Below are 27,426 nucleotides of genomic sequence, written 5' to 3'. Positions count from 1 at the left end.
TCAACAGGCCAAGGCAGTTTCTTTATTCATTAACCAATGCAAGCAACACATAAACAGAAGGAGCTCCTACACTGTGCATTTTTACTATATGGAAATGATACGTAATGAAGAGAAAACAGCTGGACTGGTAAAGGCTAGAAACAGCCTCTACAAAGCAGGCAGCCATAGCCAACAGCGAGCCCTCAGAACAGCCCCCAAGTTCCTGCTGACTGTCATTTCAAGCAGCGCAAGCCGAGCAGAGACTGAGCCAAACATGGAGCTGTGGCTAAGAAGGGGAGGCAAGGAAGACTTCTTGCCAAAAGTCTATTTGCTTTGCTTTGCTGCTGAACCCTGGCTGTTTGATTTGGGTGGAGCTCTGCCTGGGAGCACCCACTGACAAGGCAGAGGAGCAGAAGACCCTACAAGGAAATGCCAAGCAGAACGAGGAGGGAAGGCCCACAGGATCCATCAGGGATCTCAATCTCCTTCACTCTTCTGGGAAGACTTCTTTCCATTGAGGGCCCCTCCCCTAGGATCACAGTTAGCAGGCTGGCCTGGCTCATCTCTCAAGGGTTAGTGAGACTGCAGGTCTGAAAAAGGCCTGTGGGTTGAAATAACAACAGCATCTGCCGAGTTAAGAACAAAAGAACACATGTGGTCAGGCTTGACTAAAGAGACCTGCCCCGAGAAACCTGTTGTTTGTACTTCTCTGGCAGCGTTGTGCCAGGAACATAGGACCTCACAGACTCTGTGGAAGCCCCTGAACTTCATTCCCAAGTTCATGCTTCCACTTTTCAAACTGCTTTACTGAGATGTAGTTTACATACCATAAGCTACCTGTGTAAAGTGCACAATTCAAAGGGATTTTAGCGTTATTAGAGTTGTGTCACCATTATAATTTAAGTGTAAATGACCTTTCACTGTCTCCCCCAAATCCTGCATCTGTACCAGTCTGAACTTAACTATCAATTCCTCCAGATCTGCTCTGGGAAACTATCACCTTGATTCTGCCTTTATTTTGGGTATTTTACGTGAGCCAAATCATACACTATGTAATCCTTTGTGTCTAGTCCTGCTTTCTCTCCACCACTGTGCTGAGAATTAAACCTAAGGCCTTTCTCCACATGCTAGACATCACCCCACAGATTTAATCACAGCCAGGGACTTCATTCTTTTTAAAGGCTGAATTGCATTCCAATGTGCTCCTTTTATTTTATGGTGTTTTGCCTGTATGTTTGTCTGTGCACCACATGCACGCCACATTCAGAGGCCAGAAGGGGGTATCAGATGCCCTGGGACTGGAGTTCCAGATAGTGGTGAACTGCCAAGTGGGTGTGGAACTCAAACCAGGGTCCTGGAAGAGCAGTCGGCGCTCTCGACCAGTGAGCCATCTCCCCAGCCCTAATGTACTCATTAAAAAAATAAAAGTCCTTTGAAGGTCTGGGATTATGGCTTAGTGGCAGAGTTTTTGTCTGGTATGTGTGCACACTCCTTCCCCCCATCTAAGAAAAAAAATTCTTTGAAATCCCCTACTCCTCAGAAAGTTGAAACCCTTATTTTTATTCCCACATCTCTCACCTTAAACCAATCCTGGCAGGCCTCTGGACTTTGGCACTTTGATTTGCAAATGTCTGAGCTGCCCTCCAGGAGTGGCTTCCAGCCCTGAGTTTTCAGAGCACCCCAGTAAAGCAGACATCCCATTGCCTGGCTCTGTACCACGGAGCCTCACCAGGGCCTGGGGGTGGCTCAGTGAAGAATAGGCATGCTTGTGCTGGGCACTCTTCTGACCCTTCAGACGGCTCCTGGAGGCAGCCTCATGGGAACTCTCTGCTGGGGAACTATGCAAAACCTGCAGCTGACAGCAGGATTTACAAGGCAGCACTGAAGCTCTGCCATAGAAACCTTCGTCTCCATAACCAACAACACGGGAAAGGACTAAAGGTCTCATCGTGTGGTTTCCTCAGCATCACAGAACACACTACAACCATGACTGTCTCTTTTGTTTGTTTCTTTTTCCAGTCAGGGTTTCTCTGTGTAGCTTTGGTGCCTGTCCTGGAACTAGCTCTTTGTAGATCATCAAGCAGGCCTCGAACTCAGAGATCCACCTGCTTCTGCCTTCCAAATGTTGGGACTAAAGGTGTGTGCCACCACTGCTCAGTTTATGACTGACTCTTTCGGGTGGAGCCCAGCCTGTGGGATGTGGGCTGGTGTGACCAGGAACACGATGGCGCTCCCCCCTCCCACAAGGAATGAGATAGATCATTGGCTTAGTGTGAGAAGGGAAGCCTCTGGGCCTGGGTCTCACTCACTAGGCCCTAGAGAATCCTTTGAGCGCCTTAAGGCCCAGCTTGCCAGTGGCAATGAGAGGGCTAGTTGTGTGGCTAGTGACCCAGTCAGGGTCTTGTGGATGCCCAGCAAGAACACTGCCCCTCACCACACCTCAACCCCAGAACTTTCAAACTGTTTAAGTGAGGAAGCCTCTGTAAATATGACAAAATCTAGAAGCCACACAATAAATCTGTATGTAAATATAGATTTGATCAGTTTAAATAAAAAGTTTCAATATACACTAACAACTAGCATAAAATCAAAAGGGGGTAGTAGAGAAAAAAAACCTACCTCTTCACAATGGGCTATCTCCTAAGTAAAGACCCTAAAATCAGGGGGAAAAAATGACCAGTGTTCTTGATAAATGGCAGATATAAACAGATGATCCACAGGAAACACAATTGGCACTTAAAAACAAAGATAAATTAGAGGAATCATTAGTCCCATTTTATCAAACTGCCAGGATGGCAAACAACAAACCATGGGCAATCGCTGCCTTGGTGAGGGAAGCCAGCCCCAGTTACCGGTGGGGTAAAGAAACTGGCAACGTCCACTCCATTTAAAATACTAACGTCCTTGACCGGACAGTGTCAGGATGGATTGCATACGTGGGCATGCAAACAGGACAGCCTGCGGTCCTGTCATCTAGATGTGGGATGCATGTGGGAGCCACCACAGCATCCAGCCAGGGTGTCCATCATTCAAGTAGGAACAGTGTAGGGCAGGGGACACAGCAGGAGGTGCTTGGGGTGTCAGGTGGACCCAGCGAGGCCCACAGGCGTACAAGGCCAGAGTGATGTTTAGAGAGAACAATAAAGTCCTCTTTATTATCACGAAGGATGCCAAGAGTGGAGTGACTTGCACGGCTTGCTGGCCTAAGAATACCCCACAGTTTATTAGTGTTCTTTTGGGCAGTATCCAGCTGTTTACTTTTTCATGAGTGAGATCACTAACCTGCAATGATTCCGCTTTTGTATTCCGTCCTGCGGGTTTGATGCTTCGTCTCTGGAGGCCTTTAGCTATAGAAGAAAGGGGCAGTGGGGCCTGTGCCAAGGAGTGAGTGGTGCAGTGTGGGAAAGGACAGGATTTTCTATGCCTTCTCCATCAAAACCCTCCGGGCTCTGGTCCCAGGTGACTTTTTATCTGGAAAGACGCCTTTCTGCTTTATCTTTTTTTGAGCCTCTCCTGGAACTTGCCCTATAGACCAGGCTGGCCTTGAACTCACGGAGATCGGCCTGCCTCTGCCTCCTGGATTAACGGGGTGACATCATCACTACCAGTCTGCTTTATCTTTTTTTTTTTTTTTTTTTTGGACACAAAGCAATCCAAGGTTTTATTTTAGGGAGACCACCAGGCTTACTTTGGTCTGGTTCTAGGGTTTCCCTACCACCTTGGAATTTGGGTCCCACGGACCACCCTTTCCCCCAGGGAATGTCAGGTCTTACCCAGACTCCCTCTAACTTTTCACCTGTGAAGTTATTGTTTCTGTAGTGAGAAGTCACCCAAGATGGCAGCTACAGTCGTGCAACTATACAAGGACCCAGCTTCTTCAGGGTCATGTGACCATCAAGAGACAAGACCCTCTTGGAGTGACCTGAGCAGTATGGAAAAGGTGGCAGAGAACTGAGAGCTGGCTTGTTGGAGTGCTCACTGCCCCCTTTGTCTGCAGAATTCCGTCCCTGTGCACTGGCTAGTCCAAGAGGCATTCTTGCTGTAAAGGTGAGGGATAGGAGGCATTTCTCAGGGCCAGCCTTGTGAACCATAGGCTTGGGGGGAGGGGTTGTGAGCATTTGGGTTATCATTGGGCCCACGTCCTTTCCCTGAGGGCCAGACCTTGTGAACCATAGGCTCGGGGGTGTGTGTGTGTAGAGGTGTCCTTTCCCTGTCATGTGACCCCTTCAGGACTATGCCAGAATCAAACATGATCATTGTTGAGTAGAGTGACCTAGCGGTGATGTACCCAGAGCTGTCCCTAGCCAGTCTGTCAGCCATGTCCCAGGAGAGGGAGGAGCTCAGCAGACAGCTGAGATAGAAAGCCCCTGAAACAGTCTAGGCACCTGGGTGGCCTGCTGCTACCACCTGTTGTCCCAGTTGGGCAAGTTTTAAATGCTGGGTGCTCACTCAGGAGGCAAAGGAGAGAAACCCTTGTAAACCTTTATTCAGAGTAGAACAGCGGTGGCTCAGCTTATTCTATAGACTGTACATTCACTGACGGGACCACAGGGAGCCAGCTGCAGCCCAGTAAGAAGGGTGAGGGAAGAGGCAGGATGGATCCAGGGCTGAGCTTTCTGATCGGCCCCACTGGTCTGCAAGTGGCTCATAGCAGTAATACATTCACTGGGACATAGTTGTGTCCAAAAAGGGGGCTCAGTTTTAACATAAAGCACTCACAGCTCACAGGGTAGTGCTTGAGCACACGACCCTGAACATTCTCATAGTTCCGCTCCTAACCACATGCTCTGCAAAGCTGGAACACTGGGGCTATGAAGAGGCATTGTCCCACCTTCTTCCTACTCAGTGTCCCCACATCAGTTAATGCCATGCCATCCAGAGATGGAACAGCAGACCTCCAGGTAATGTCACATCTATCCTGAGGAAGGGATGGACGCACTCCAGATGCAGTCCCCTGGAGATTGCACTGTGTCTGGGCCAGTCTATTCCATCTCCCACAACTCAGGGAGGGCAGAGAGAGGCTTAGCTCAAGGAGGAACAGGGGCCGGAGACAAAACAAGACCCGTGTTATAGATACACATAAAAGCAGCCACAGTCCTGCAGATGGACGGGATAAGAACAGGGCTGCATCTCTATCTCAGTCTGTGCCCTGGGCCCCACCTGGTTCCCTGCCCACTTGGAGGCAAGGCAGGAGATGGCCTCAGGCCAGGCAGCATTCCTATCCTGGCCCTGCCCCAGCTAATGTGGTATAGCAGGGCTAGCGGATGGGCCAGGTCCCAGACAAATACCGCAGGCACAGAGGAGGGTCCTAGCCAGGTGCAGGCTCCGCGAGGAAGGCGTCACTTCCTGGACAGAGGAGTAGGTGGAGTTGGGAGCCTTGGAATTCCGGCTAGGGTGGGGACTAGGGCTTGGCTGCTACAAGGCAGGAATCTTTTCTCTCTTCAGGGAGTCGATGTAATGAAAAATAGCCCCCAGAGCCCAGCTGGTTTCAACGTTGTCAATTTTCCGAGCCAGCTTGAAAAGAGAAAGGAAAAGAGAAGAGAGCGTTACAGGCCTGAGCTGCAGAGATGGGGTGGCACCTGGAGGGGGGCAGTGGCTGAGGAGGCTATGTATAGTTTGGGCTGTTTCTTAAGGGTGGGAGCAGGAAGGTCAACTGTTCCCAGCATCCCGTCCACAAGTGGAAGGTGGAATTCAGGGTGGAAGAAATGCTCACCTTCAGCACCTTGTCCTTGGGAAAACCGAACTCCCGGAGCAGCAGGCTGATATAGGTGAGGTCCATGCAGGCAAAGGGGCTGCTTGGTGGCTGTGTCTCCAGGATGCGGCACACTGGGAGAGATGCCCACCCCTAGTCATGCTCTAGAGCAGTGGTTCTCAACCTTGCTATGCTGCTGCACCCTTTAATCCATTCCTCAGGTTGCGGGGACCCTGACCGGAACATGATTTTCAATGCTACTTCCTAACAGTAACTTTGCTACTACTTTGTTGTTTTTGAGACAGGGTTTCTCTGTGTAGCTTTGGAGCCTGTCCTGGAACTTTCTGTTGACTAGGCTGGCCTCGAACTCAGAGATCCACTTGCCTCTGTCTCTCAAGTGCTAAGATGAAAGGTGTGCACCACCACCACCCAGCTAATTTTGCTACTGTTAGGAATCACAGTTAAGTATTTTTGGAGAAAGAGGCTTGTCAAAGGGGTCACGACCCCTTTGGTTTGAGAATCACTGTTATAGACAGTCTGCAGGTGGGGAGGAGGCGACCCCGACCCCACCTACCGTGGGGACCCATCTTGCTCTTCACTTCTTATTTACTGTCCACTGAAGTATAGTGACCCCACTGGGAGACCAAGAGGCCAGTCCACTAGGCCTGGACACCAGTACCAAGAGCGACTTGAATTAGCAGTGGAACCCTCACCCCTAGCCCAATCCCTGTAACTGAGACCCTTGACACTTCCTAGAAGTCAACATCCACTAGGATCCAGTCTTTCTAAGGCATGAAAATGGCACCGAAGCTGACTCTAAATCTATTCTTGTGTGTGTGCCCTTCTGTGGGCACAGAGGACATCCAGCATCTTGCTATGTCACTCTCTATTCCCTTGAGACAAGGTCTTTCATTAGAACCTGGATCTCAGCCGGTGACCAGCAAGCCTCAATGATCTTTCTGTCCTCTCCCCCACAGCCTGGGCTTTGAAGGCACAGGCAACCACACCCGCATTTTATGTGGATTCTGGGGATTTGAACTCAGATCCTCATGCTTGTACAGCAAAAACACCATTTTTATAGCTTCCAGAATCTATTCTTGATAGAGGGGCAAATCCATCTAGATACCTAATGTCCAGGGAAAAGCTAGGCAGAAAAGCATAAAACACCATGTTTTCTAGCATGGGAGGGTGGAGAGGGAGAAGGAAATTTCCTATGGAGACATACACAAAGCTTAACTGCTCTGACTTGCAAACTGGGAGCAGCAATCAGAAGAGCTGAATATGGATATGACATTCAGTCTTGGGTGCCAGCGTGGTGTGACCCAGAACGGGTGCAGAAAGGGCATGGGAGGAGAGGAAAGACTCAAGATGCCACAGCAGCTCCACTGTCCTGGAACCAACTTCCTCAGGTCATCTGACCATCATAGTGGCTGTGACCATCCCAGGAAGACTGATTCTCTTGGAGCTACTTTGGTAGCAAGGAAAAGGGGTCAGAGATTTGAGATGTGGGAACTGGCACCTCAGAGCCCTGCGGCAGCTCTGGAACTATCTGGGGATACCCTCCAATGAGAAGCTGTAATCTGGGGTTGAGGCCCTGGGCGGTCCAAGAACACTGTGAACGCTGCCTTTCCACACCTCTCTGCACCAGCTGATGGACAGAATAAGGACTGAACCCAGCAGCTCTGGCCTTGCGCATCCCAGAGCAAACCCTACCTTCTAGCAGGATCTGTATTCACAGCGATGATCTCTGCTCCCATCCCCCGACCATCACCCTGACAAGTGCAGTACCACTCACCATACTTGGCTGCTGTCTCAAAGTCTCCAACTACAAGGCTGCCTCCTTTCTCTGCATCTGGGGGATAGGATAGACACTGTCAGCCTCAACTAACTCCACTGGCTGACTGGATATACTGTCTTAGGTCCTTAGGCCAAGATGAGATCCTCATTGCAGGTCTAATCTCTTCCTCAGGAAGAGAGAATGTGGCTACCTGAGCGGACGCTACAGGAGCAAGGGCAGGCAGTAAACCGCAGAGAGTGAGTGCAGAGCAAACCCTACCTTCTAGCAGAATCTGTATTCCTAACAGGTAATTTCGATTTTATGAGCTGGCTTAAAGGAACTAATTTACCTATGAGACGGGCTTATAACTTCCTGCCTCTCTATTGCATTACCTCCTAAGCCTACTCATTTCACCTAGACCAGCAAAACTACTAATGGCTAGCATCGGCCCCCTGCCCAGACTGCCCTGGCCCTTACCTATAAGGCCAAAGCTCGCTGCAAGGTCATAGTAGTAGGAGAAAGCATAGAACTCTACATGCTGCACCTCTTCTGTCCTGTGCACTTTATTTCTGAGGATTTCTGACACCCTGCTGGCACACAGTTCATAGAGGCCCACTGCAAAAGGTAAGAGAACACAGTCAAAGTCAGCAAGCCCAAAGCACGTAGGAGACACAGCTTCCATCCATGCGAACTGACAGAGAACCAGGCTGACCACACACCCAAGGTGGATATGCGCACGTCTTGTGTCCAGCCTGGGAACAACAAACCCAGTATTTTTCCTAGAAGAAATTCAAAGGACCCAGAATAACAAGAGCAGGGCGAGGGCCAGCGACAGGGTGGTAGAGGCTGTGTGTCCTGGGACACTGGCAGGAAGCAGCCTTCATTTCTCTCCACACAGAACTGGCTAGAGCAGAGCTTCTGGGCCAGGCGCCCAAATGTGGCCATTTGTCTCAGGCCCCAAGGCAGCCAGTTCCTTCCTCATTGGAGGCTTGTTGGGAAACTGGGCTATTTGGCTACAAGTGTTTGGTGACAGACAAGGAGACTTTGTGCAGAGACCCTGAAGAGGGACGTAGCCAGAGGAGGCCCCAGCTCTCAACAAAAGCCTTTGCAGTCCTGCCATGGCTCTTGCTTGCCCACACTCTAGGGGAAGGGGCAGTCTTGTCTGTGTTGCTGTCTGCTTTTTAGAGGAATCTGGAAAAGGAACAGGGGGAGCAGACTACCTTTGACCCTCATGAGCCTGAACAGCAATGCCACCTACCTGCCTTCTGTCCTGAAATCCTGTAGGTGACCTCGGCATGCTCCCACTCTCCTCTGAACCGGGGAGACAGACAAGGGCTGACCAGTTCCTTGTCATTCTCAGCTGAAACAGATAATCGTGAAGGGAAGAACGAAATGGTGCTGTGTCCATCAGACAGAGCTTAGGAGACTGGGTGGGGACTGACCGAGAACGCTACAGGCTGTAACAGGGTGCTGGGGGGCAATGGGACCTGTCTCCCAGGACAGTCCAGGTCAGTTGGAGAGAATTCCTGACCTGTCGCAGGAGTGGCAGCCAATCTCACTTGGCCCTGGCGAAACGCAGCAGCTCGTGTCCCCTGGGCATCTGGGGTTCCAGATACACTGGGCCCAGTGCTATTTTATCAGTTATCACAATGACCCTATTTGGAGGAGACTGTCGCAATTCTACAGATGGCCAAGGCTGGCAATGATTGGCAGGAAGGCAAGGACAGGTGCCACCAGGTGTTACCATGCTACAGAGTGAATCTGTACTGCATAGCATGAACTAGGCCCAGAAGCGATGTGCTGAAGGGTTGTGTCCAGTCTTTAGCACTACTGAGATGGGGTGAAACCCTTGGTAGGCGGAGCCTAGAGGAGGAAGTTGGGGCATTTTCTTGTAGGAATTCTGGAGCCCGACCTTTTTCCTCCTTTGCCTCCTGTTGTCTGCCAGGTGAGCAATGTCCTCTGCCAGGCGCTCTCACCATGATGTCATCCTGCTTCACCACAGGCCCAAAGCCAACAGATTTAAGTGATCGTGAACTTAAACCTCCAAAGTCATAAGCCAATCAAACTTTCCTTCCTTAGTCATTTGTCTCAGCTATTGTCGATGACAGAAAGCTGGCGCAAGAGCTGATCCTAAGTGCAGGAGACACAGCTCAGAAATTATTTTGCTATGATCTCTCTTTTTTTTTTAATTAAAAAACTATGTACTTGGGTGTTCTGCCTGCATGTACGTGGGTATAACACATATATACAGTATCTGTGGGGGCTAGACGAGGCTATCAGATCACCCGGGTCCGGAGTTACAGACAGCCTAGAGCTGCCATGGGTGTCCTGGGAATCAAACCCGGGTCCTTCAGAAAAGTAGCCAGTGCTCTTAGCTACCAAGCCACCTCTCTAGCAACCTCCTAGCATCTCTTCAAGGAATGATAACTTAGACCGTACACAGGTAAACACATCATCCCATATTCTATCCCACCCACGCTGGCTGGGTAAGCAGTGGCTGATTCGCTGTGTGTGGCAGAGGGGAAGGGGAGGCGCTGGGAGTAGGGCAGAGCCTAGAGCAAGTGTTCTACTCACCAGGCTTCCCCTCCACACCACCCAGAATAGCCAGTCGTGCCGACATCAGTCCCAGCCCCAGGTAGCTGTGGAGACAAATCCTGGTGAGGCTGGGCAACACATGCACCTGCCTGGGTTCCATGAGCGCAAGAAAGGCGTTCCTGCTTCTTCTATAACCCTTACACTAAGGCCAAGACATGAAGTAATTGAACCGAGAGCCTGCCGTGAGCTGTGTACACGGCAGCAAAGGAGACAGATCCCATCTGTTTTTATGGGGTCCTGCACGTGCCATGTGGTCAGCAGGTGGTCCTCACCTCCAGTCTTTTCCAAGCGTCCCCCAAAGTAGAACAGAGCAAGCACAAAGGATGAGATTTTACAGTAAATATAAGTATGTAGTATGTGGGAAGAGAAGCAGGGGAGGCAGGATGAGGAGGGCCCAGGCACTCACTGGCACAGGGGATTCTGGGATCTGGCATCTACATGGGGAAAGGGCCCCACCGTAAGCAGCAGGGGGAGGTGCACCAGGAGGGGCAGACCCACCTGTAGGAGTACAGCTTGTACGTCCTGTTGAACATCTGCAGCGCTGTCAGGTGGCCTGGCGGGGAGGCTTGCAGGGTACCCTGGGGAGGAACATGAAGCTATGGTGGCCCTGCTCTTTCCAGAAGACCCTGCCCTCCTCCCTGAATCGTTTGGAAGAACAGGGACATTTACGGAGCTTTTCATTAAGTCTTTGGCTATGAAAAAGCGAGGAGCAAGTGGTAAAAAAACAAAACCATCCAGAGTGATGGCTCTCCCATTAGGAGCAGCTTTTTTTCTGTTTTTCTTTCCATATTAGGGATCAAACCAGGGCTTCTAGGCTCTCGGCCAGTGAGCAACACCCTCAGCATTTATTATTTACTCTTTTTTATTGTTATTTTGAGACAAGGACAAGCTTGTCCAGACTAGCTTTGAACTCCTAATCCTCCAACCTCAACCTCCACAGTTCTGGGATTACAGATGGACACCGGACCAGCTGCATCTTGCACTTTCTGATGCACATAGTCCCATCAGACCAGACAAGCATCTGCCTTCCGTAGACTGAGTAGGACCATAGTTTCAGGGACTAGGTGTATATATGTGTATGCCTTGCACACTCTGTTCCACGGAAATGAGATGTGATTGTTAATACAGTGTGGGTAACAAGAGAGGTGTTTAAAATAGCAGATGCCATTAAATTCCAGTGTTTTTATCTCTTTAGAACATTTATCTTGAAGGCTGACCCCTCTCCCATCTATGAATCATACTGTCCACTCTTGCTCCTGGAACTTCGTGGGGGGTGGGAGGTGTCTAGTCTCTAGCCCAAAGAGCCATCATTTGATTTCATTTCACTCAAGAGCAGATTTCTCTTTTAGTTTTTAGTGCAGAGACTTAAAAATCTAAGAAGTTATCTGTGAGAACTCAGAGGGGGTGGAGCGCCTTCCAGTGGCCAAGGGGCCTTCTCTGAGGGACCTCCTCTGGGTGGCTGCAGCTCCCTGACTGAGATGCACACACCTGGTGAGGCAGGCAGGGCTGGTTACCTCGACACGCGGGAGGAAGGTGATCTGAGTCGATCCTCCGCCCAAATCCAGCATTCCCACACTGCTGCTTCCTGGGGTTTTCAGACTGCCTAGATCACAGTGAGTAAAGACAGTGCTGCTGTGTTAGGGAGGATATGAGAACACCAAGAAGATCAAAGAGAGGTCAGAAGCTGCCCTTCACTGTGGTGGAAGGGGTGAGGAACAGGGAAGCTGCTGTAACTACTTAAAAAATTGCAACTTAAAAGTATCCAAGATTCATGACTGCCAGCTGTGGCTTTGATGTGAAGGACAGTAGACTCTGACCACTGACAGAAACGCTCACACTTGGCCTATTTTCTGGCAAGGCCAGCCTCACCTCCCAGGGAACACCAACTTCTATGCTGTCTGATGCAGGCTCTCCCTTCAGGTATTCTCCTTGACTAGCTCCATCTCAGACTGTTCTCCCAAAGCATCTGAGGTAGCGATCCCTATCCTGTCCACCAGTGCCTTTCTGCCCTCAAGTTGGTGAGTCCTGCCAGGAAAACCCTTTCTTTGTCTACATACAGACACAGTGCCCTTCTCCAGTACAGTGGCCGCACTGAAAACTATCTGCACGTATCTCTTTCTGACCCGCCTCTGAGGCAGACGCTTCTGGCATGGGTGACTAGCACTCACATTACATCTGGTATCTGAAGACCTGACTAGGTTCAATTCGCTGCTTTTCTCAGAAACAAAAAACAGGTCAGATCCCCAGCAGATGCTGGTGAGGGCTGTGCTTAGAGAAGCGGAAGGGCATGAGGAGCTATGAACACACGCACACGCAGGCTCACATCGCCTGACCTGTCTGGGTACGCGGCTACCCGAGTCTGCCTCCAGGCCAGCAACACTGAATCTGGCTGTTACGGTAATGGGGCCTCTGTGCTTCAGGAAGCCTGGCAGGCCTCCTTTCCTAGGGATGGTGAGCCACTAGCCTTGCATCCAGGGACACGCACCTGTCAGGAAGTTGACAGTGATCCATGCTGAAACACCTGTAAGAGAAGGGCACAGACATTTCAATTCCTTTAAATAAAAATTTTTTAATGTATTTTTTTGTGTATGGGTGTTCTCTCTGCATGTATATCTGTGGACTTTGTGTGTGCCTGGTGCCCATGGAGGCCAGAAGAGGGGTTGGAGCCCCTGGAACTAGAGTTATGGATGGTTGTGGGTTCTGTAAGAGTAGCAAGTGATCTTAACAGCTGTTTCTCCAGACCCCATTTTAACTCTTACCACATAGGGCAGCTACCTATTCCCAGATTTCAGGGGCACTGTGGGTACTGTTCGCCATTCCCAGCCTTCAGGTAGAAGCAGAATTCACTTAAGAACACTGCAGCTTCGGGCTGGGCACACACTGAAGACCTAGACTACATTACCAAATGCCTTATCTCCTACAGGACTTTGTCACCAGCCTCCATTTCTGAAGGAGGCAGGCAGAGAATCCAATGTCCCCTCTGCCCTCCAGACATGCTCACTCTTAAGGTCATATTTTAAAAAAAATCACTGCCTGGGAGAAACCGTAAGTGCCTGTCTCAGAACGAGCTTCATCTGTACCAGGTTTGGAGCTGGTCAAGATAAGATCCTGTCCCTAACAAACTGAACGGGACCATGACAGGCTAACCACAGTGCCTCAGGCCTGGAGTCCATGCAGCGGCAGCGGCGGCAGTGGTGGTGGCAGCGGCGGCACAGAGTCATTTGTCTGATGGGGACATGCACTGATGAGACATTCGTTTGTCCACTCTACCTTCATCTGTGCCATTCATGATGGAAACACAGTCGTCCCCTACAAGGAAGGGTGATGCCTTGAATACCTCCTTCACCTAAACGCAAAGAGAAATATTTCTTATCTTGACATGGAGCTGGACGGAACTTGTACTTATCAGAACTGAGGCTGAGGCAGGAGATCTGGAATTTGAGGTTACTTTGGTCTACAGCAAGCGTCTCACCCTCCACCCCAGCCAGGGCAAGGATGTGTTCACTCTTCAGAATCAAGTTCAGGAGCTTCCAAGGGCACGGTGTGCTCAGCTAGCCGCGACAGAACACTGAGGGTTCTGTGGTGTTCTGAGAGGCAAAGATTGAACTGTTTCAAGCTTCTGTGGTCTTCTCTAGGGGTGTCCTTGGCTGATATCCCTAGGATAGCCAAGAGAAATGCAACTCCAGGTACCTCATCTTGAACTGCTGGGGATAGGGGAGCTCTGAGAGAAAAGATGGTCTAGGGAGAGTTGGTGTGCACTGAGCCTGCGGGGTTCCCAAACATTGCCTGGCTTTGGGTTGAGAGATGAAGGGCAAGAAGCCCTGAATCAGGGCTTAAACCTGGGGACCACTCATATGGCCTGTGTAAATATAGGTGGGGCCACTGATCCAGGGGCATGGGCCATTAGAGCATGGCAGAGGGAGGTGAAGGTGTGAATGATTGGGTATGTTTCCATTTTCTAAGGACATAGAAACTTCAGTGCACCTTGTCACCCCTACCTCCCTTGTGTCCTAAGAGGGTGTGCTGTGCTACCATCTTACAGGTAAATGGTATAAGAGCAGTCTAGAAGTCAAGGGAAACTGTTTCTTCCCAAACTTGGTGGATGGGAAGAAAATCAGAAATGCATTCTAGGGTTGAGGATGTGTCCCCAGTAAGTGACTGTCTGGGGACACCATGCCTCCTAAGAGGTATGGGGACTAGGGAAGAGACCGAGGGTCTCTTGGGCAGTCACATCTGAGCTTGGGCTAAGACGCCAGCTCAGCTCATACACCTGGGAGTGCCCTTCAGGAGCACAACACAATTTTAAACCAAAGTTGTTTTCTTAAACGTCACACAGATGATTCCTAACTGTGACACTGTGGGCATTCCGAAGTTTTTCTCTTCAGGACACTTCTATGTCCTGCCTGCTTGACACTAGCTGGAAGGCTGGTGCCCAGAGTGGCCTCTGGTTTGAAACTGGCTTGTTGGCCGCCCAGGTGCTGGGCTGACAGGCATGCACCATCGTGCCCAGCAGGGTTAGCATTTTCAGTGATCTTTAGCCACCCTCCAGTGCAGGCGATGGCTAAGCTTACCTTTTGCAGCAACTTCTGAGCCTTTTCTCCTGGCAGCAGTCGCAAACCAGCTGTGGCCTTGAGGACCAGAGGGGTGGCCTTCCAGAAGTCATATGGAATGTGTTGCTTAGCAACATTCAGAAGCTCCTGGATCCCCTGAGCACTCTGGATGAAAGCAAAGCAGGGCTGTGACACACTCCCCAGTAACCACCACCCTTCCAGATGTGTGTGCACACACTCCCCAGTAACCACCACCCTTCCAGATGTGTGTGCACACACTCCCCAGTAACCACCACCCTTCCAGATGTGTGTGCACACACTCCCCAGTAACCACCGCCCTTCCAGATGTGTATTAAACACATTATCTAATTTAAAAGTTAAACTAGGAAGATGTGTGTGCACACACTCCCCAGTAACCACCACCCTTCCAGATGTGTACTAAACACATTATCTAATTTAAAAGTTAAACTAGAAAGATGTGTGTGCACACACTCCCCAGTAACCACCACCCTTCCAAATGTGTATTAAACACATTATCTAATTTAAAAGTTAAACTAGGAAGATGTGTGTGCACACACTCCCCAGTAACCACCACCCTTCCAAATGTGTATTAAACACATTATCTAATTTTAAAGTTAAACTAGGAAGATGTGTGTGCACACACTCCCCAGTAACCACCACCCTTCCAAATGTGTATTAAACACATTATCTAATTTAGCCTGACTTTTTTTTTTTTCTCGAGACAGGGTTTCTCTGTAGCTTTGGAGCCTGTCCTGGAACTAGCTCTTGTAGACCAGGCTGGCCTCGAACTCACAGAGATCCTCCTGCCTCTGCCTCCCAGGTGCTGGGATTAAAGGCATGCGCCACCACCCAGCTACACATTATCTAATTTAAAAGTTAAACTAGGAAGATGTGTGTGCACACAGTCCCCAGTTATCACCACCCTTCCAAATGTATACTAAACACATTATCTAATTATTAAATTTGGGAGATGTGTGTGCATGCATGTGCATGCTCTCATATAGAGATAGGAAGGCAACCTCCATGAATCAGCTCTCACCTTCTACCTTGTGTGGGCAGGATCTCTCATTTCTGCGGCTGCAGGCTTACAACAGGCTAGCTGACTCACCACACTGGGCTTTTTATGTGGGTTCTGGGACTAAAAGTCAGGTCACAGGAATCTGAAGCTAGTGCTTTTACCCACCAACCCCTCTCCTGGTCCCTTTCTCTGGTTTCCAAAATCTGCAGGAACACTGTATCAGCACTGACCATTTGTGAGACAAGGGGTCAGGACATAGAGGACAGGCAAAGAATGTGGTGGGTGAAGACAGGTCAGGAGTCATGGGGCTGAGCCTCCTTTTATTTAGAGTAACTTCCGTGCTTTCTGAGCAGGACTTATGCCCTGGCCTCTCACTACCTGTGCTGGCTAGTTCTGTGTCAACTTGACGCAAGCTAGAGGCAGGTGAAAGGAGTGAACTCAATTAGGAAAAGACCTCCACTGGATAGTCCGGAGACAGAGGGGAGAACCAAACACAGCTGGCAAAAACAAGTAAATGAAATTAGTACTAGTGATGTTCTTCTATACTCATAGATCGGTGCTTGGTCCAGGCATCATCAGAGAGGCTTCCTCTGGCAGCTGATAGGCGCAGATGCAGAGACACCCCACCCCCCAGTCAAAAATTAGATGGAGAAAGAGCCCAGGTTGGAGGTCTCCATTGAGTTCCTTCTCTCGGAGGTTGGGGAACCCATGGAAGGAACCATGGGAGCCAGAGGGGTAGAGGGTACTTACTGAATCAACTAAGCAGGGCTCATGGGGGCTCACAGAGACTGAAGTGGCAATCGTGGATCTGCGTTAGGTCCTCTGCATATGTTATGGATGTTGGCTTGGTGTTTTTGTGGGACCCCTGACAGTGGAAGAGGCGGGTGTTTTTGATTCTTTTGCCTGCTTTTGGGACTCTTTTCCTTCCACTGGGTTGCCTTGTCCAGCCTTGATGTGAGGCATTCTGCCTGGTCTTATTGTATCCTATTGTGCTGTGTTTGGTTGATGCCTCTCAGAAACCTGCTCATCTCTGGAGGGAGAGAGGGAGCTGAGAAGAGTGGAGGGAGGGGAAACTGTGGTTGGGATGTATTGTATGGGAGAATAAAAACTAAAAAAAGAAAATACTTTCATAAGATCCAGCTGTAGGGCATTTTCTTAACTAGTGATTGATAGGGGAGAGCTCAGCCCATTGTAGGTAGTGCCATCCTTGGGCTGGTGGTCCTGGGTTCTAAGAAAGCAGGCTGAGCAAATCATGAAGGGCAAGCAGCACCCCTCCATAGCCTTTGCATCAGATCCTTCCTCCAGGTTCCTGCCCTGCTTGAGTTCCCCGGCTTCCTTCACGGACTACAATGTGGAAAAGTCAAATAATCCCTTTCCTCCCCAACTTGCTTTTTGGTAATGGTGTTTCACTGCAGCAATATGATGGTGTAAATCACAAACAATCCCACACCAGTTTGGAATTATGATTAATAGAATGGTTATTTATTTAAAGGGGAAAAAACTTACAGATCACCGTCCCAGACAACAGCCCTCTGCGCAATCAGGAAGGGAGCCTAGTCGTCAGAAGCGGAGCCGGAAGCCAGAGAGCGAGCGGAGGGAAGTGGCCGCATTTTTAAAAAGAGAGACCACGCCCCAATGGGCTGGTATCTCAGCGGCTATTGGCTAAAGGAGCAGAAGGAGCTCCCGCAACAGCAATAGAAACCCTGACTAAGACTCCACCCCTCACTAGGTGACCTCACAGGGTCACGATTTCCCTAGATGTCATGAGCATGGGGAAACAAATAAATCCTATGGTCCCTTGTAGAACTGAGTCCTATGAATAACGCTGTAAGGGGTCACACCACCTGCCAGAGAGCTCAAAGGTGGCAGCACTGATAGGTAAAGTCTGCCCAAAGGGAAAACTCACTTTCTTTTTATCCACAACGCTTAGTCCACAAATCCACCCAAAGATGCCCTTGTGCATATGGGTGATAAAGTCTGTATCAGACAGACTGTCCCTCTCTACTGTATGCAAAATGAAAACAGGGATAAGTCTCGAGTATCTGTCCAAGGACACACAAAGTGGCTCTTGAAGGCTCCGTGAGAAAGCAGGGCATGGAGTGGAGGTAGCCTAGACGCTCACCCACTGAATGTCACCTATCTACGAACTGGGTTGTTTGGTTGTTTTTCGAGACAGGGTTTCTCTGTGTAGCTTTGGAGCCTGTCCTGGAACTAGCTTTTGTAGATCAGGCTGGCCTCGAACTCACAGAGATCCTCCAGAGTGCTGGGATTAAAGGCATGCACCACCACTGCCCGGCTCTACAAATCGGATTTAAAAAAAAAAATCTCACCAGTTTATTAATCTAAGCATATGAAATTTAAGTTGTCTTAACTGGATGTCTCTCCTTGAATTGCTGATCCCTCTGTTGTACAGCCAAGCCTTGCGCTACCCTATCTGAAACCATGATGCAACAATAGGCAGGAACAATGGACAAGTTCAGGGTCTGAGGAAGGCTGAATCAAGCTCACGATGTGGCTCAGTGGTGGGTATTTCTAACACATGGGAAGCCCTGGGTTTATACCCAGCGAAGAAGAAGGAGAAGAAGGAGAAGGGGGGGGGGAGGAGGAGGAGGAGGAGGAGGAGGAGGAGGAGGAGAAGAAGAAGAAGAAGAAGAAGAAGAAGAAGAAGAAGAAGAAGAAGAAGAAGAAGAAGAAGAAGAAGAAGAAGAAGAAGAAGAAACGGATGTCACAACCTCTGAGCAAGCTGCTTCTGCTCTGGAAGAAACCCGGCTGCTGGGTTTGCATATTCAAACATTAAAACATCAGAAGTATAAATGCTACACACCTAAAGAAATCCTCATTTCACCTCATAAATTTGTTTACATTTATTTGGTTTGTGGCTTTCATAAATTATTTGTGATCTGTATATATTATGTGTTTTTTTGAGGGACAGGCACTGCAGATGAAGCTCAGGGTAACAGGCATGCTAGGCGAGCACTTACCACTGAGCTTCTCTGCTAGCCCTAACGTAAGTTTTAACACTAATATTTGGTTTCAGTAAATGTTATATCTTCAAGTAGAGGAACTCCAATAAAAAATTAAAGTTATAAAGTCACTATGGGGAGTCTTAACTCAGTATCAGAGCACTGGTCTAGCCTTGGGAAGTTCTGGGCTCCATCTCTAGTTCCCTGCTCAGAGTACTATGCAAAACATATATTACTAATATAAACAGTTTAAAGTCCAAATATAACCTTTTTCATATATGTATATGTATGTATATATATGTATATATATATATGTATATGTATGTATGTATGTATATATATATATATATATATATATACATATATATATAGTGTAGGAGGTCCTTTTGTATTTGTGTTGCTTTCATTGGCTGAATAAAGAAAATGCCTTGGCCTTTTGATAGGGTGGAATGTAGTGATGAGCTGCGGGCAGGCCTGCTTTTCATCCTGCCCTGCTCCCGCACGGCTAGCTTTACACCCAAAATAACAACACACAAATTGTATTATTTTAAACACTGCCTGGCCCATTAGTTTCAGCCTCCCACTCACATCTTGATCAACCCATATCTAATAATCTGTGTAGCACCACGAAGTAGTGCCTTACCGGAAGATTCTAGCGTACGTCTATCTTGGGCTGGAGCTTCATCGCGTCTGTCTCAGAGAGGAGAGGCATGGCATCTATCTCACTTAGGAGAGGCATGGCATCTGACTGAGCCATCTACCTCACTTCCTTCTTCCTGTTCGGTCTACTCCACCCACCTAAGGGCGGGCCTATTAAATAGGCCAAGGCAGTTTCTTTATTAACGAATGAAATCAACACAGAAGACTCTCCCACATCAGTGGAACTCAGGTAGGCGGGGAAGACAGAACAGAATTCTGGGAGGAAGAAAGCAGAGACAGGCAGATGCCATGGTTCTCCTGCCTGAGATGAATGCTGGTTAGACTCATGCCGGTAAGCCACAGTCAAGTGGCGATACACATTAATGGAGATGGGTTAAACTAATATGTGAGAATTAGCCAATAAGGGGCTGGAGATAATGGGCCAGGCAGTGTTTGAATGAATACAGTTTCTGTGTGGTTATTTCGGGGGTTAAGCTAGCCCGGTGGCCAGGACAACAAGCAGCCCACTGCTCCTCATACCATATATATATATATATATATATATATATAGTTTTTTTTTTAAACTTAATTGTTGTATGAGTATTTTGCCTGCATGCATGTCTGAGCACATGTGTATTGTGCCCACTGAGGTCAGAAGTTGGCACTGGATTCTCTGGGACTGGAGTTACAGGTGGTAGCAAGATGCTGGACACTGAACCCAGGTCCTCTGGAAGAGTAGTCAGTGCTCTTAACCACTAAGCCATTGCTCCAGCTCCAAAGATAATGTTTCTGTATGTTTGTGGGTGTGAGCTTCTGAACTGTGTAAGGATCAGGGCCTCATGATGTCAACATCCTGGTGGGTGAGACTTGTATTTCTCCCCACCTCTCTGTCTTCCGGGATACAGCATTCCTCAGGCAGTGCCTTTCTCTCAGAAGATGACCAACTGATCCAGTGTCAAAGGGGTTGGCTAGGAAACCAGAGGACACAGGAAGGACAAATGCACACAAGATGGTAGTAGTTACCTTTTCAACATCATCAGCATAAGCAGAGAGTCCAGGCTTCAGTGCTTTGAAGGTTTCATGGGTCAAGGTGGGAGTTTCTAAAAGGAAACATTTTTAAAAGATGTAATTATGAATATATACAAGGAGTAGGAATATCTACAATGGAGACCAGCTGATGTTAAGAGCAGAGGCCCAACCATGGAGGCCAATTAAAAGGGATTATTTCTGCTTAAATTTTGCTGTCCAGTTCATCTGAGTAAAGGACTAAAGCTTGCACCAGACCTTTCCTTTATTAAATACATGAATGTACACACACATGTACACATGCACACACATGCACACACATATACACAACAGAGGCAGGCTGGGGTGAATGTGCCTCTCTAGCATCCTGGAGGCCCTGGAACTGATTCCAGCACTGCAAAAATATAAACGATCAACTTGCACCTTGAACTTATTGAGGCTAACTTACTTAAATTTTTAGATAATTCTTACTGATTTAACAAGATAAATGATCTTAAACTGTAAAATAAGAATGATGTCCGTCACTCGAAAAAATTATCTTTATACAGGCCTTGAACAAGCTTTTGAAAATTTGTTTTCTTCTTAAGAAGCTGGGTAGTTGATGTCAGGAGGAATGGACTATATTGCCACAAGGAAAGTGTCCAGATGCATCCTGTGGTCAAGGACACCAGTCCAAAATAGGAATATGTGAAAATGAAGACTGAGGAAGAAAAAACAGGGCCAAAAAATCAGGAACAAAACTTTTTCACAAAACTGTTCTCGTTAGAACAAGTTTCTCAAAGGCAAACATTTGATTATAGTTATTACTGCCTTAAATTTATTTATTCTTTTTTTTTTTTAATTTGGTGCTAGAAATTGACTGGGGCCTCAGACATGGTAGAAAAGTGTTCCACCACAAAGCAAACTCTCCCAACCACATCTGTTAAATTTGGTTTCAGAACCAATTTTGGAGGTAGGTCAGTAGAGCTGGCATTTAATGTTTAGCCACTGCAATAAATATAAAGTTATCAATGCATAAATAGACAAATTACAAAAGGCTAGAGCATCATTTATGCTGCTGAGTCAGTAAGAATTAACTGTTAAATTATTATTGTTGTTGTTGTTTTTCAGATTAAGTCTCTCTGTGTAGCCCTGGCTGTCCTAGAACTCACTATGTAGATCAGGTTGGCCTTGAACTCATAGATCCACCTGCCTCTGCCTCTCAAATGCTGGGATTAAAGGTGTGCACCATCATAGTCAGATTAACTGTTAAAATTTAACACCTTAAATGAATACAAACTTTTTTATCTAAATTATCCTTGATAACATTTTCTTTTCTTTTCTCATAAAGCAAAGTTCTGGCCCAAAGACATGAAAATTAATAAATCAGAAGCAAGTAAAACAGGCTACTGTAGCTTTCAAGAGAGGTGCCAGGGTTCTCATGCTGACAGAGAAATCAATGCCAGGATAGTGTCTGGTCACTAGGGATCCGGATATGGAGTTGGGCAGAGCAGAGAGCTGGAAGCTGGTTAGCTGAAGGTCAGATGCACAGAGAGGGCAGATTTTAGGGCAACAGATGGGAGAGCCAAGTAAAGAGCCAGGAAGCCAAGGGGTCCTGGAGAGAAGCCTCCACCTTCTGTCTAAAGTTCCCACTCCTGGGAGGGAAAGCAGGTAGGGCCTGAGGTACAGGACCCTTCTCGGTGCCATGCCAGGCTCTTAGGGCCCACAGTAGCAGGTCCTGCAAGCCTCGGCCCCACGTTTCTACTACTGGTCTAACCTGCCTGGGCTCCGGCTCCCGTGAGCCTGAGTCTGCAGATGTTTTCCTGCCTTGAGGCCTTCTGACATCAACGTGACATGGCCCAAATCACAGGTTCAGCCACAGGAGGGCACAGGTCACTAAATGCCCTCTAGGGCCTAGCTGCCTATCAATGGTGGTCACTGGTAGTCTCAGAGAGTGAGGACAGCCTTGGCTCTTGGGGAATTTAGGTGCATGGGCTTTGTGTTCACTGCGTGGGTATCTCTTAGCAACTGCATCCCCACCCCCACCCCAAGTGGTCTGGTGCTCACACCCAGGGCCTCTCATTTGCTCTACTGCTGAACTCTGCCTTGATAACTTCATGTTAACAGACAGTCTTCTGAAGTAAGTTGAGAGCCTTGCCCTGAGATGGGAGAAGGCAGACCCTGTGTTTGAGCCCATAATGACTCATGGTCAGACAGATACCTCCAGGTGGCCGGGCAAACTGGAAGACATGGATGCGCGTGCCGGTGCTCCCAGCATCAAACATGATCCCATAGAAGACCTCATGACTGCGCGTAGCTGAGCCTGGGGAGCTGAAGGCCTGCTGGGTCCACCGTACCCCTGAGGCAGCCCCAGCAATGGTGAAGAAGGCCTGGGCAGCAGAGGCCCGGTGCCACTTGATATAGGCAACATAGATGAACAGCCCCACACACAGCCCGAGGGGGTATGCCACCTTCGTCATCCGCAGAGTCCCATGGTTTGGTATTTTTCTCATTTCTCAGTCTGCCGGGAACTGGGTAGCTGCTGCTGGCTGAAGGAAGGAGAGTTAGGTAAATCACAATAGGTTGTAGCCTACAGAAGTGTGTCAGAAGTCCCCAGGCCTGGGGACAAAGTACGCAACTCAAGACTGGTCTGCACCCCCGCCCCCAGAAGTCAGAAGGGTTATTTGATTTTCTTGATAACTGTGGAAGAGAGGGTCCAGAACGGAGAGTTCTGAACACTGAGTAACTTCCCAAGAAACCATGGGACATGCTGCTGCTCGCATCAAAGAGCCCGGGGTCCACAAACCACTCCAGGTGACAGATCCAGATGCCCTCCCCGTCTTCAAATCTTTACTCTCGTCCCCATTCACAGATTGTAATTTCAGCAGTTTACTTCCCCAGGGCCTTAAAAAAATGATTATTCAAACAATTTCAGTGAACCAGAGGCAAATGTGAAACATTGACCTGATTTTTCTGGGTGTTTAATGGATGCCACTTTTCATTTACAAGAAACATTCCTGTTGAGGGAGTAAATGATATCTGGTACTTTCAAAGCCTATAACATTCTATAAAAATAAAATAAATTAAATTGATGTCATCAATTTTGATCCAATATACTCCAAACAAAATCATTCACTCACTTTTGAAATTTAATTTTAAATTTTTTGAAAGGGTTTTGGAAACAGGTTCCTGCTCTATAGTCCAGGCTGGCCTCAAACCTCAATTCTCCTGCCTCAGACTCTTCAGTGATGGTAGTCTAGGTGTGTACCATCATCTCTGGATATTTAAATTTTTTTTTAAAGTAGATCCTAGTCTTAAAAATATGAGAAGTGGGGGCTGGAGAGATGGCTCAGAGGTTAAGAGCATTGCCTGCTCTTCCAAAGGTCCCGAGTTCAATTCCCAGCAACCACATGGTGGCTTACAACCATCTGTAATGGGATCTGGTGCCCTCTTCTGGCCTGCAGGTATGCACACTGACAGAATATTGTATACATAATAAATAAATAAATATTAAAAAAAGAAAAAAGAGGATGATTTAAAAAAAATATGAGAAGTGAGGGTCCTGTATCTCAATGCGCCTCTGTCCTCAAGGGATGCCTGTTGGTCTTCTCACCCCGTACTCTCATCAGTTATAGAAATACAGCAGTTAATCCTAGAAGAGCAGGAAGCTTGGTGGTCTGGGCTACAAGAAGGACTGTGTCCTGCTGGCAGCCCTGTGTGACCAGGGCAGGCTAGTTCTTCCAAGGGCCTCCTCTGCAAGGCGGCTGCTAGTGGAGGACTAACACGTGAATTACAATGGCGTTTAGAAATTCGGTGTGTTCAAGAATAGCCACAGAGACTATCAGCTGAAGACAAGCTCTGTAGATGGGCAGAGGACACATCCCCTGGAAACCAGGGGCAACGGTGGGCGGAAGGACCCCGTGGCTGCCCTAGGCAGGTGGTCCAGGTGGAAGAGAGGTGGGGTATCACTGCACACAGAGCAGGCTTTCCTTGTTTCCACCTCTGGCCACACTCAAATACTGTTAGTTCAGCGCACATAAACACTGCCCCTGCGCCCCAGGCCCAGCGAAGAGGCCCAAAGTGGGGACAAGAAAACAGACAAATCACCGCCCCCCAGTTCCTGTCCCACAGAGAGCTCAGAAAAGTTCTCTTGACAGCTGCCAAGGAGTACACTTCCCTCGCCAGTCAGGCTCCTGCCTTCCTTTGGTCTCACTTGGTCCCACTGCACTTGAGAGCTGCCCACTGCTCTCAAGATCACACCCCATCACCTGCCGAGGCCGGGCTCTTGCCGCTTATTCCATCCCTTTTATCGCCGTCTGTGCATTCCAAGAACACAGTGCCTCTTTTTGCGTTGACAACTCAGTTCCCTGTCCCAGGCCCTGTATACATACCATTACCCTTTCCCAGAATGCTCAGCCACCAAGTAGGCCAACTTTGTCCAACTGTCCAATTCTACTGCCTTCCCAGCCTGAATGTCTTCACTACATGTCCTGAGTGCCCTATACCCAACCAGTAAATACAAGATTCTACTTTCGACAGCCCGACAACACACGAGAGTTCATAGACCTACAATCATTACATTTACATATTAGCCAGCTCAGGATGACAGTAACAACCCAAACACAACACCGTATACGGGGGCACAGGATCAGGACCAGACAGACTGGTCCACAGGCTCCTCTGTGTCTCAGAGGCCCAACTCCAAACACACTCACTTTATTCTGTTGTACTGAAGTGTCTGGCCATAGCTAAGGTACTTGCAGGAAGGACCAACCACAATTAGCCATGTCTAACACCCAATGGTGGTATACTGCGCAGACTCCCAAAAGGCGTACTGAAGAAAACAACTCAACCTTAGTTGTCACTTTACAGAACAGAGGTTTTTTTTTTTTTTTTTTTTTTTTTTTTTTTTTTTTTTTTTTTTTTTTTGTAAGCAACAGGCATAAAACCAGATGGGGAATGGGCAGGAGGTAGAACAGGAAGCAGCATGCAGGGGCAAACAGAGGTAGCTTGGACAGGTCCACTTCCTGTTAGGCTGGAGTCAGAGAATGTAGGTGTGGCGTTAGGAGGGGCTATGGCATATGCACCCTCTGATTTGAACTGGCATCGGCCAGATTTTTCGAGGTTTGCACTGAAGTACAAGGAAGGCATGATCTCAAACGACAGCTGCGCACACTAAATGTGTCCAAAAATCAAAGAACGCTAACAAAGCCTCACTGATTTCTTCTTCTGGTGGTTGTAGAAAAATCTTTTCTTGGAGAAGAGGAAAACCCCACACACGAACAGTCAGTCCTGTGAGAACGGCCTCCTGGTGTTTTGCAGGCTGCTTCGCCTTCATGGGCCGGTACCTACCTCAGACCTATGCACACAAAGAACAGTGCCCCTCTCAGATTCTGTGAGGCTCCAGGAGGGCCTCAGGAGGGACACCATATTAGCCTACGCTCCTTCTGGAGCAGAAGGAGAGAGACAAAAGCCCTTCAATTTTTAGATTTACCATTATGCTTGCTGCATTTTTAAAGGGCTACATTGTTAGTTCACTGGTAATAAGAATAGGGAAACCTCCCTTCAGCGCCATTCAGCCCCCTCCATGGCTCTGCAGCGCCTCAGGAGAGCCCCTATAATCACGTTCATCTACCTCTCCCTGGGGGAGCTCCCCTTCGCAGGTGTCTGAATTTCCTACTGCGGCTATAAAAAACGCCCTGTGATGTAGGATGTATGGCTTACCACACATGACCGTGGGGTACAAGTGCCAGCAAAGACATAAAAGGCCTCGGTATTCCCAAGCAACTGATTCCTTTGGGCAGACTCGGTGTGAAGGGCTCTGTCTGCTGTAACCTACTCAGCAATGTAGTCTCAAAACCACCCAATTATTTCCCGCTGCTCTTAAAATAAAAACCTGTTCCCTCTGATTCTCCATCCTTGTACATTCTGGGTGTCTACATCAGGACCTCTCCCTCCTTTAGCCTGAAGCACCTGTGGCCACAAATCAACTTAGGCAGAACCTCCCCGACCCCCGGCTGGCTTTTCTCGGTCACCTTCGGTCCTACCTTCGGTACGATCGGAACACAGGATTTCCCCAGTTTCCTGAGCTTCCTAGCTGGACCAGGCAGGGCAGGAGGGGAGGGGCCTGGTTCTGCTGGGGGCGGGTCATCACACTCCAGTCGAATGAATGGATGGCGAAAAGCAGTGGGCTACATTCGATCTCAGACTCCTCCGGCTTGGCCTACAGAGTAGCTCACAACAATGACCACCGTGTAGCGCAAACGTGCGAGGGCTACGCAGCCGGGATGCTAAGGCAGCAAGGGGCGAGGACCCGGGCGCAAGTGACCCTGAGGCCTCTCCTAGGAGCTGCCGCCTAGCTCTGGGAGGTGCCAAGCACTTGGATCCGCACCACAGGGAACCCCGTCACTCGTGCGTTGGGAGACCCACCATAGTCAGTCACCTCGGGCAAGCACATCCCGCTGGCCCCGCTTACCCTGCACGGCGCCCTCAGCGCCTCTGCGGAGGCAGTGGCTTACCCGGGGAGAGAGAGAGGGAGACCACCCACCGAGGGCTCAGCTCTCCAGCCCTGGTCCACGTTAACGCAGCCTTTACGCTTGGATCCCGAACTAGCAGTTCCCTAGAAGCTGCCCCCGCCTACGTGTACTTTTCGTCACCGGTGGGCGGGACGGCATCGAGGCGCGTGCGCTGTGGCGCTTGCCGGCTACGCAGGCGCGGTAGCCAGGTGCTCCTGCGGAGGGTTTTTCTTCTGCTGGTAGAGGGCTTCGGAGTCGGAACCTGAGCGCTTCTTGGATCCTCCGATGAGCCCTTGAGGCGTGGCGGACTTGTCTTGACTGACTAGGAGTTACTTCAGTCTCACCCATCAGCTTGTCCTTTTGTAGAATTTGTCTCACTTTGTATATGCTCTCCTTACTGCCTGGAAGCTGTTTTATCAGGTGTTTCCTTTTGTAGATCTTTTCTCATTTTTAAGATAACGCAATGCCACCTTCTCAGACCGGTTCATTTACAGTGACCTCTCCTAGCTAGTCTCTGTCATTCTTTGTCTATTTCCTCCACAGTATAAGCCATACCCATCTCTATTTGTTGGCTTGTTTATTAGTTCATTCTCTGTTTCACTACTGAAATGTAAGTTTCATGAGAGTAAAAGAGTCTGCTGCCCTAAGCAGTAGGGCTTGTTCATTACCTGT

General features: G+C 48.7%; 1 protein-coding gene across 5 annotated transcripts; it reads right to left on the bottom strand.

Moving 5' to 3' along the window:
* Window positions 1–4,447: 4,447 nt before the first annotated feature.
* On the bottom strand, window positions 4,448–26,870 carry Entpd6 (ectonucleoside triphosphate diphosphohydrolase 6). 5 transcript variants are annotated; one of them, XM_038331676.1, is made up of 15 exons: window positions 26,758–26,869; window positions 26,275–26,462; window positions 22,461–22,788; window positions 20,258–20,334; window positions 14,615–14,758; window positions 13,314–13,389; window positions 12,529–12,564; window positions 11,558–11,646; window positions 10,542–10,621; window positions 10,023–10,087; window positions 8,707–8,808; window positions 7,926–8,063; window positions 7,467–7,523; window positions 5,693–5,805; window positions 4,448–5,493 (listed from the first exon to the last, which is right to left on the bottom strand). In XM_038331676.1, the coding sequence occupies exons 3-15, from the start codon at window positions 22,750–22,752 to the stop codon at window positions 5,395–5,397; spliced, it is 1,368 nt and encodes a 455-aa protein (XP_038187604.1). In that variant the 5' UTR covers window positions 22,753–22,788; window positions 26,275–26,462; window positions 26,758–26,869; the 3' UTR covers window positions 4,448–5,394. The 5 variants fall into 5 exon arrangements, with proteins under 5 accessions (XP_038187604.1, XP_038187601.1, XP_038187599.1 ...); XM_038331673.1 differs by having other exon boundaries at window positions 26,287–26,462; XM_038331671.1 differs by lacking the exon at window positions 26,275–26,462 and having other exon boundaries at window positions 26,758–26,870.
* Between the last annotated feature and the right edge of the window lie 556 nt (window positions 26,871–27,426).

Source organism: Arvicola amphibius, chromosome 5 (genome assembly GCF_903992535.2).
Source record: "Arvicola amphibius chromosome 5, mArvAmp1.2, whole genome shotgun sequence".
Lineage (NCBI taxonomy): Eukaryota > Metazoa > Chordata > Mammalia > Rodentia > Cricetidae > Arvicola > Arvicola amphibius.
This window is presented reverse-complemented; position numbering and strand designations above follow the sequence as displayed.